We start from the raw sequence: 10,174 nt of genomic DNA, 5'->3' as shown, positions 1-10,174 counted from the left end.
CCCAAAGGGATGGCTCCAAAGCTAGCCACCCTCAGCTGGTGCAGATTTCAAGGTCAGGCCCTTTTCCTGCCTCCACTTGGCTCTGAAGACAGAGATCCCGTTCCCCTCCTTGTGCCACGCAGGAATGCATGCAGTTGGTGGCCACCTGGGCTAGTCGAGGACGTGCAGGCCAGCCTCCAGCCTCGGGGGTGCTCAAGAAACCTGTTCACCCCTCTAAGCCCAGGCCCTCCTCTGCCCTCTCTGATTCCTATGGCTGGACTAGAAAGGGTTAAGCGTTGTAAGGAGAGAGCCTACTATTGGGCTGGTCCTGGGCACGGCAGCGGTAGCATTGAAAAGATCCGGCCTTATTCTCTAGAGGAGGAGGTAGTTAAGGACCCTGGGCAGGGGGCTGGAGGCTGATTAAGGAAATTTGAGGAGGTCCTTTATGGCCAGGAAGCCACCCCTCCTCACACCCTGGAGTGAGGCCCATTGTGTGGGGCCTTTGTAGGGCAAGAACTGGAAACTCATTACTGGGATGGCTTTAATGCTTCTGGGGCCCAGGCAGGTGGTGGGGGATGGTAAGAGAATGTAACTTGGGAGGCTGGGTACTTCCAGTGCGGGTGTGTGGGTGGGGTTGGTGGGAAAGTGAGTGAGGACCCCCAGCTCCCTGCGTTCTTTTGAGATTCCTGCCTGAGATTCCTGCCGCTGGACCCCCTCAGCTCTGCTGTGGCCTATGGCTTTTCATTCCTATGTGATGACTGTTCCAAACTCATGTAGGGCTAAAAGCCATGGGCTACAGTGAGGGGCGCACGCCTACTCCTGCAGCACCTGCATCTCCCCCCAGGACCAGGCTAGGAGGCAGCCGCAAAGGAGGCACCAAAGGGGGCTCCGCTTGGGGGCTGAGCATGCGGGAGATCTGGTAACCTGGGGTGGGGTTAGGCTGTGTGACCTTGGCCAAGTCACTTCCCCTCTCTGGACTTGGTCGCTCACTCAGAAATGAAGAGGCTGGACGAGTGATTCCACAGGGAGAGTCCCTCAAGATGGAGGGAAACATTCAGGGGGCGCTGGGGTCTCTGAGTCAGTTCCTCTCCCCTTGCCAAGGTACTGAGGTGTGTCGTGCCCGGAGATTTGGGGGCTGGAGTCAGGGGCATTGGACCACACAGCACTCGGTCCTTTGCTCGGTGCCTCCAGGACAGTCTCTGCTTCTCGGCCTTGCTCGCTTCTTTATGGTCAGCTCGGAATCCTCAGCCTTTTTCTGTGTGAGAGAGACCTCGGGACTGCTCAGTGGCTGAAGTGAGAGAGCTCGGGAAACAGAGTCAGACTGGGAAGGCAGCTGCTCCCCGTGGTCTGCAAGTTGGAGCCCAGGGTCCCCAGCCTCTGGTCTGCTGCCCTGTCCAAGCATTTGCCTCCCTCCTTCTGGGTCTGTGAATGGTACCTGCTCTGCCTGTTCCTTCCTGCCTGTCACTCATCTTGCCGGGCTCCCCATGCCTATTTCTGCTCTCACGTTTAAATCTGCCTACCTCCATCCCAGCCATCCTGGGAGACGCCAACGGATGGAAATAAGGCAGTCTGGCTAGAGCAGCAGAGGACCCACCCTCGCCTCCCCTTTCGTTCCAGCCCCCAGTCTGTCTGAGACCACTGAAGAATCAGAGGGCACTATATTTGGTACTGAGAATCAGAAGGCAAGTTTCTTGCAATGTCTCAGAGCTCTTACTTTCCCCTGCCAACACTTACCTGCCACGTAGCAGGCATGGTTCTCTCTGTCTTACCTGTACTAACTCATTTAATCTTGGAAACAGTCCTATGAAAAGGATACTATTAGTATCCCATTTTACTTATGGGAAATCTGAGGCACAAGGGAACTAAGAAACTGGCCCAAGTTCACATGGTTAGAAAGGGGCAGGGCTGGAATTTGAATCTGAGCTCTTGCCACATCATGCTGGGTGTTGGGAGAGCCAGCAGGCAAATGCATGGGCAAGTGCTGTTCTCACATCAAGGCCTCTTCTCACCAGGTCTCTGTTGGATGTACATCCTCAAATTGCCCCGTGGTCCAACTCTAATCACCCTTGTCCATCATGGGTTTTCCTTTTCCAGCAGGAGCAAGGGGTGGGGGGGGGGGGGGGGGGGGAATTAAAACAATAGGAGAAGCAAAGAGAAAGCCTGAGCTGGGGCTCTTCCAAGCCACTTCCCCTCTTGCCCCAGCTTAGATGGTGCAAAAACAGGGATGAGAGTTTGCCAGGATTTCCCAGTTTCCCTCTGGGTTCTCTTGGCCAGCGATCAGAGGTGGCTGGTAACTTCCCCCAACTCCCTCCTTGTCCTGCTGCCCCCTGCTCAGAATGAGCCTGTCCTATTCCTGTGAGGCCATCCAGGCACCTGATTTGCTCCCCTAGCTCCCCATCTCCTAACTGAAAAGTCAGGTTGAAGCACTGCCCCCTTCCTGCCTCGAGCTGAGTCCCTCCCAGGAATCCTGTTGCACAGTTTGCCAGGAAGGCCCCAGCACTGGGCTGGGCCTGGGAAGAAGGGGACAGATGACCCCTTCAAGGATTATTATGCCTCTGTGAAGCTCCAGCGAGGCAAGGCTCTTAGTAGGGGTCGCTGGGTAAATGTTTATGAATTAATCTTGAACTGGGAGAACGGGCGGGTAGGGTAAAGGCAGTCAGTTGCCATATGAGCAGGGGCCCAAGAGCAAGCCCACAACTCACCTGAGACAGTCCCATCTTGCTGCGCCTGGGTCTGGGGTTACAAAGTTGCAGCTCCTTTCTCTTCTTTGTCTCTCGGCCACTGCCAGTGGGGCAGGCCTGGCGGAGATATGCAATTATATATTTCACATAATTGTTTAACTGAATTGAATAGGCAAGCTAGCCTCATGCCCTCTCTTGGAGGATTCACAGATCAGAGGGCTGTGTCTGTCCTGTCCTCTGCGTGCAGACAGCCGAAACCTAAAGTATTCTGAGCCATCTAAGTCTTTTTTGCAGTCTTCAGAGACACCCTGCATAAGGCCTCCCTTGGGAGACTGGGCCGTGTTGAACACTGCTGAGATTCACGCGAAACTCTCTGGCTGTATTCGTCCCATGGAATGGAGTTGGACTGCTAAAACTCTGCTTTCTAAATGCAAAGACTATCGAAAAAATCTCTGTCCCATCTGTAGAAGGGGATGACTTTAAAGGTTGCCTTCTGGGGGCCCGTATATCACTGGTGGTCTGGACCACCGCATCACCATCATGTCAAGCTGTTGACCCCAGTCACGCTTGTGATGACCCCTGCGGGGGGGGCCAGCTTCCGACACGCAGGCCTGGAAGACCCTGGAAGCCAGGGCATAAAGACATTTCAAGACTATTAGCGTTTTTGACCCCTTGGGCTCCCAAGGCCCCCACGTCCCCCAGAACCGCTGGTAAAGGCGAGGCTGCCCTTGTCGTTTTGAAAGGCAGGAGGCGTTTCCCCTCTTTCTCCATAAGTGGGCGAGCAAGATACAAGGGTGGGGGGACTGGCCTGCGCAAGCCATCAAAGGCAGAGAGGACCTTGGCTCCAGATTCCAGGCACTCAGTAAGCCAGGGGCCGGACCTCAGCCTCAAGCAGGCCAGGAAGGAGTTAATCTCCAGGGAGAACTGGGCTTCTTCCAGACTGGAGGCCTGTGCCCAGCTCGGCTGCTGCCAACTCCGGGAAGAAGGCCTGGGATCTGTAGTTTGTGGCCAGCTCCCACCCCTGGCCTGCCTGTTTCTCCGCACAGTGTTGGAGACTACCGTTCCCAGAAACCTCCAGAGGCCAGGCTTTGGGGGAAGGGGTGGGGTGTGAGGCTCCCAGGCGGCAGGAGGGAGAGGAAAGAGGGGAGGAGGTGGGGCGAGAAAACCCCATGCACTCCCTTTTTAATTCTTTCTCCTGGTGTGTCTGCTCCACCGCCGGAGCTAATCCCCCAAATCCGGTCTCCTAAGCCGCAGCTGCTTTCCTTCGCAGTGATGAATGGCTCGGGGCGGGAAGGTGAATTCGTATTTTAATTCCTGCGGCGCGGTGCTGAGGGAGCTGCGGAGGGGTGGGGGGCTCAGCGTTGTGCTGGAGGCTGAGGGCACCCCTCCACTCTGGGTCACTTCCCTTTCGCCCTTTACCTGCGGTGGGGGTGGGGCAGAGTGAAGCCGGGAGTGCCTTGCTGGAAGCTCCTCTGCTTCGGGAGGTGAGGGGATGGGGCGGAGGGTGTGCAGGGGAGGGAATATATCCCTTTTTTGTCTGTCAGAGAATTCCAGGCTTGTCCCAACGCTTGTAAATATCTTCGTATCCTTCCACTGCCACCCACTTTGATGAAGGGCATTGCCAACATTTGAGACACCTAGGAGTTTGTGGTCTGCAAGCCTGGAGCCCTGGCTTCTTCCTTACCTTAGTTTCTAGCCGGTTCTGACTCCCTTCTTCCTCTTGGTGTTTCCACCATTCAAGCAGCCTCTGACCCACTGCCCCATTGTTGCTGAAGGCGCTAGAATTGGAGGACCCTGGAGGGTGTCTGCAGGGTCCTCTAAGAGAGGAGGAGTGGGGGTGAGAGACTTGGGGAGGGGTCAGCAGGGAGGCTGGGGAAACTCCTGGTGGCAGGGGATGATGCTCTGTGGGTTGACAGCACTTCTTGGCCCCCACAAAGCTGACCAGCAAAGGATCTTCTGTGCCCCCATACCCCAGACCATCTTGGACCTGAGCTGGCCAGAGAGGAGGATGGGAAAGAAACCGGGGCCAACAGTTTGCAGTCAGATGCAGCCAACCGTGGCATAGCAGGCATTTGTCCAGTGTTCACCTCCCTTTCCTTCCTATTCGGGTTTTTGGGGGCTGTTTTTCAACTCCTTAGCCCCTCCTGGGCATGGAAATTGAGGTTGGAGGGCAAAGCTGCAGAGTGGGAGGGTAAGTTTCCATAGCGAGCACAGATGAGTTGGGAGTGCCCCCAGTCAGTCCACTGGTTTCATTGAGACTCCCAGACTCCGTTCATTTCATTCAAAGTGCTTTCTCCTCAAGTAGAAACAGAAAGAGGTGGTTCTTCAGAATCTGACTTCTCCAGGGACCTCCAGCTAGTGTGAAGAGAAGCCGGGGGGACCGAGCAGAGAGAGGAGCAGAGACCACAGCCCAGGCAAAAGGGGTCCCCAGGTTCCTGCTGGTGGGGCAGAGAGAGTCTGAGGGAGGAGGAAGGGGGCTCAGAGCAGGTGGGACACTGAACATGGGATGGGGCTCTCTGCCCCAGGGACCTGTGTGCCACCAGGGCTTGGAGCCTTGCACCTTGCAGTGAAGACCCTGTCACGCCCTGGGAGAGAGTGGGAGGACAGCCAGGCACTTCAGATCAAAGACCTGAGCAGAATAACAAAGTTCACCTTGATAATACTCTCTGCCCTTAGAAACAAGGACCCGGCACTCCCAGTGAGGCAGTCGGCTTTCAGATACCCCTCGGGAGCCAGGTTGCAGCCCCTAGCCCAGCTCTTGAGCGGCTTTGTTCAACCCTCCTTTCCTCCGATGTGTAGGTCCTGGTTCCTTCCCCCAACCCCCAACTTTCTTGCAGTGAGCAGAAAACTCAGCACGTTCTCATCTTTCCCAAAGGACCCCTGGGAGGCACAGTCACTGGCCTGGCAAGGAGGGGGTGGGAGGGAGTTTTTGTGTACATTTTGCTGTTTTTAAGAAAGCAGGCATTGGATGGGAAGTAGGAAGAGGATCTCTGAACCCTGGGACCAGAGACTGTGAGGGTGGGGGTGGGGGAGTGATGGTCAAAGCTACTTGCCGGACTTGTTTTAGTTGTGAATTCCTTCCCCAGATCAAATTTGTTGTGCCTGCCGATTCCTCCCCAGATAGCTTTCCTGTACCTGTGGGAATGCTTTGTCGATAGTACCCTTGATATACTCCCACCTCCTGCAGCAAAGAAAGTGTATGCATTAACAATTAGTGATCACAAGGAAACCCACCGGCTCTCCCTCCCTTCTTCCTAATTAGGCTGGGATTCCGAGGGCCCTTTCAGCCTCTTAGCTTTGGGGTCTGAGTGTTAAACCTTGATTAATCTCCTGGAACACTGAAATGAGGAAATGAAGGCCCAGAGAGGTACAGTCACTTGCCTAGGGTGACACGGCATGCTGGCGTCAGAGCCAAGAATAGAACCCAGGCCACCTAAGCCCCCATTAAGATCCCTGTCTCTCTCTAGGTTTGTCACGGGAGGGATCCAGAGATAGCTGCAGAGGATAGATCTAGAAATATAGTAGTTGTGTCTCGGCTCTGTCTATATATATCCTGGAGATTGCTCTCTGCTCTTTATATATACTCAAGGAGAGTGGGTGTGTGGATGGTGCTGGAAAGCCGGTGATTAAATAACCAGTCTACCTACCCATGCTGACTCAGGCTGGGCTTCCTGCCCACCCAGCTGGCCATTGGAAATGCATTGCCCCTATTAATTACAGTCATTAGCTGTATTACCAGGACACTGAGTCGGGAGGGAGGGGAGACTCCTGACAGGACCTGCTCCACTGTGGGCACTATGCTTGGTGAGGGCCTGCCAGCTGGGCCGTCTGCTCTGCCTGGAGAAACATGAAGGAAGTTTGTCCAAAGGAGCAAGGTTGGCCAGGCCTCTGGCACTTTCCAGAGAGCCACTACCTGAGCCCTGCCAGGTTCTTCAAAGGCAACAGAAACACTTCACAGGTGTGCCTAGTACTTGGGGCCGGGGACATTCCATGCACTCTCTGTTGCAGGAGGGGCTGGGGCAGGGGCAGGGCATGGCTCGTGCTTCCTTATTCCAAACCCTTCGTCCCAGCATCTGGGCTGTCCCTTGTGTTCTTCCCAAAGAGAGACGCGATCACACCAGGCCCAGGACCACACCAGGCCCAGGACGCAGGCCTGACCTCAAGGCAGTGTGCTCTCTTTTGTCCTGGCTGCTCTGCTGGAGCTGACTTGAATGTACTTCTGCTCCCTCCAGGGCAGCCCCAGGGGCAGAGGAAGGGCAGAGAAGTGAGCTGGAGGCATCTGCAGATGGCTGAGGCCGAGGAGACCTCAGCGAGTGTTTGGAGAAAGGGACACTTTCACAGACCGAGAACTGGTCCTCTGAAGCCCCCTCCCGTGCTCCAGCCTGAGTGCTGCAGATCCCAGAGGGGGCCCTGGCCCTGTGACTAGGGCCATTTCAGCCAGAGGTGGCGGACCACGTGCCCAGCCTCAGCCTCTACCTCAGAGGGACTTTTGTGCCAGGGAAGAAACCATATCCTTACCCTTATGTCCTTACCTCCCAACCCCTTTGCCCAGCATAGGCGCTCAATAAAACAGCCTCTTGGCTAAAAGAACTCTTCTGCTGTCTGTTCTCTACCAAGGAGGATGGGGATTTGTACTGCCCGGAGTGGTCAAAGGAAGCGCCTCATATCCCTATGGATTTCCCTAAGGGTTTCAGACAAACTGGGGCTGTTAAGGGAAGGGAGGAACCCGAGACTCAGTTCCAGGTGTCAGGGTAGAGGCTGTGCTAGGTAAGGGACGTCCTTCACAGTCCCGCCCTTGGACTGTGTGATCTAAAGGACCCAGTGGAAATCCCCACCTCTGACCTGTGCGGTGGCGCAAGCCAGGGCCTGCTCTGAGCCGGCTTTCTGCTTCCTGTTCCCAAGCACAGGTGTGGTGATGAGGTGAGGCAGAGGGGCGGGAGGGGGCAAAGGTGGCCGCAGCCCGTGCCTTCTCTTCCCTACCCTGGACTCACCCAGGCTCCAGTGTGAGGAATGACATCAGCCTCACAGAGACCGGAAACACCGAGGTTTCAAAGAGGCTGCTGTTCGGTGGCTTGCCCCACCCCCAGCAGTGTGAGAGGTCTCGCGGGGCCTGGGCAGCGTCAGGGGGCCTCGGGAATGTTAACCCCAGCTTGCTTCTCTGTCTCCTGCCTTTCTCCCACCCCCTCTTCCTCCTCTGCCTTTCCCTGCAGATCTTCTCTGGTGAGCAGCCCCCAGCCTGGTCCAGGGCATGCCCCAGTTCACTTTCGCTTGCTTCTGTGGCCTCCACGGTTTCTGCAAGATGAAGAGGAAGAAGGAGGAAGCTCACAGAGAGCGGGAAACGGCGGTGTGAGCAGAACCAGGGTCCCTTCTTGAGCCCCCAGCGGGTCCCAGGCCTGAGGCACCCGCTTCTGGCTGAGGCTTGGAGAAGGAAGTTTCCATCTGGCCAGGGCTCTTCTCAGGCGACCCGACCACCTGACCCCCTCTAACCTGCGGGCCTCAGCCTCCTGTGTGCCCTGGCCTCCTCCTGCCCCTGGCTTTCCAATGCCGAGGCTCCCTGGAGAGAGGCCCCAGTCACACGAGGGGAAGCCCAGGACCCGCCACGTGCCTTTCAGAGACCGAGAAGCCCCAGGGAGGCCCCGGGAGCCAAGCTTCTTCCTGCCCTGAGGGCTCTGGGCCTCTGCTCAGGGTAGCGGCTCCCTTGAGAGACACGCTGCCTTGGGCCAGGAGAGCTGTTGCTAAATGGGAAACTGGCTGCTCTACCAGAGAAACTCCCAGAAGCCTTGACCCTGGGAGAGGCCTCAGGCAGGTGCAGGTGTGAGACAACCCCCCTCCAAGCCCAGGATGGAGTCTCTCCTGGGATCCCAGGACCTGAGGCAGGAGCCTCTGCAGAGCCCAGAGCCGAGTCCACCAGAGTGTGGCCGGGAGATCCGCGCCCTCCCAGCGTCCCTTCAGGCCAGGCCTGCAGGAGGCCACCTGGCTGTGAGGAGCGTGGCCGAGCAGGGACAGTGAGAGGCAGGACAGACATCCGTCCTCACATCAGCTCGCAGCAGGCCTATGCCGCCCACTGCGCCCCTCCCCACCGCACTCTGGAAAGCAGGCTTCCCTCCGGCCTGGCCTCTCTGCCCACTCATCTCCACTACGCCTCCTCGGCAGCAGCTCAGATGTGGGGGGGGCCTCTTTCCCAGGCCCTGACTCCCCTCAGGGACTATCTTCCAGGGCCAGATGGAGGGACCCCATTCCTGGACTGAACCAAGCCCTCCCTTTTTTCTCCCATCTCCTTGCCTCGCTCTTCTCCTTCCTTCTCTTCTTAGAAGCCACAGAGGGTGAAATGCTGACATGTGGTGCCTTTTGGGGACACTCTGGGAGGAGGGGGCCCTCTAAGACTTTCCTTGATCTGTCCCCTGATTTCCTTCCCACCGTCAACCTTCAGGGTCAGAATCTGTCCCCATTCGCAGCCTATTTCCAGGAGGTAGGAAGCAAACCCAAAACCATTTCCTTCCTTCTCTTCCTTCCTTGTCTCCCACTTCGATGAAACTCGGCCACTGTCACTGTGCCTGGACTTCTCAGGGTCACACAGCAATGCCGGCGGCAGACACTTCAGGCAGATTCTGTAGCTTTAGCAAGTCTGCCCTCTACTTTCTCACAGGAACAATTCAGCCCAGAAACAAAGTCAGCCCCGCTCTGGCATCCAGGGACAGAGTAACCTTTCTGACATGTAACATGTGACCTGGGTAGAGGCGGTCAGGGCCCTAGGACAGGAGGGGCTGTGCACCCCTCTCCTTGCAATGTAGACCTCTCAGGATACTTAGGAAGGGCAGGGGACCTCCTCCGCTGTTTCATCCAGAAGCCGGGGCACAGTCTATCCTGGTAGCCTTTGCCTGTCTCACTCACGCCCCCCACCCAGGGGCATTTCCTGGGCTTTTGGCAGATTTGGTGGCATCCAGGTCCTCTCTGCAAAGCTAGAGCACAGCGTAAGATTTCTCTCCTCCCATCCTCCAACCCCCTCCTTTGCCCTTACCACCCAGCCCCAGCCTTCTACAATCTGTTATTTCCTTTTATATCCAAAGAATTTATAAACAGAATTTCTTCCCTCAAGGAAGGAGCAATAAAGGCCAGTGGGGTCACAAAGGACAGAAGAAAAACTCGCTGGTTCTTCAGCCTCTTGGACAGCAGAGGCCTTGGACGAGGCAAAGGGAAGGGCAGAAAAGCTTTCAAGGGCCCCTTGATAGGCAGGAGAGCCCGCCTGGAGGCCAGCTACGTCTCTAGCAGTTGCCTGCAAGGCTGCAGCCCCAGCCAGCTCACTCCTGTGGTGGGGGATGAAATTGTATCCCCGGAGACAGAGGTGTTAGGTATTCTGTCTTGACCACATGGGCTCACCTGGAAGAAAGGTCAGGAGAGTGGGGAGCATATGCGGGAGGGGTGGCGAGCGAAAGCTTTCTCCCTGTGCTCTCAGGCCTGGCAGCGATTTCAGCTGCAGGGGGTTGGCAGTGAGCCGCTTCAGAGAACTGCTTCCC

General features: G+C 56.5%; 1 protein-coding gene across 1 annotated transcript; it reads left to right on the top strand.

Annotated features, from left to right (window-relative positions):
* Positions 1–7,908: 7,908 nt before the first annotated feature.
* Positions 7,909–8,010, top strand: BLACAT1 (BLACAT1 overlapping LEMD1 locus). The gene has a single exon (XM_057729315.1). The coding sequence runs from the start codon at positions 7,909–7,911 to the stop codon at positions 8,008–8,010; it is 102 nt and encodes a 33-aa protein (XP_057585298.1).
* The last annotated feature ends 2,164 nt before the right edge of the window (positions 8,011–10,174 follow it).

Source organism: Hippopotamus amphibius, chromosome 3, assembly GCF_030028045.1.
Source record: "Hippopotamus amphibius kiboko isolate mHipAmp2 chromosome 3, mHipAmp2.hap2, whole genome shotgun sequence".
Taxonomy (NCBI): Eukaryota; Metazoa; Chordata; class Mammalia; order Artiodactyla; family Hippopotamidae; genus Hippopotamus; species Hippopotamus amphibius.
This window is presented reverse-complemented; position numbering and strand designations above follow the sequence as displayed.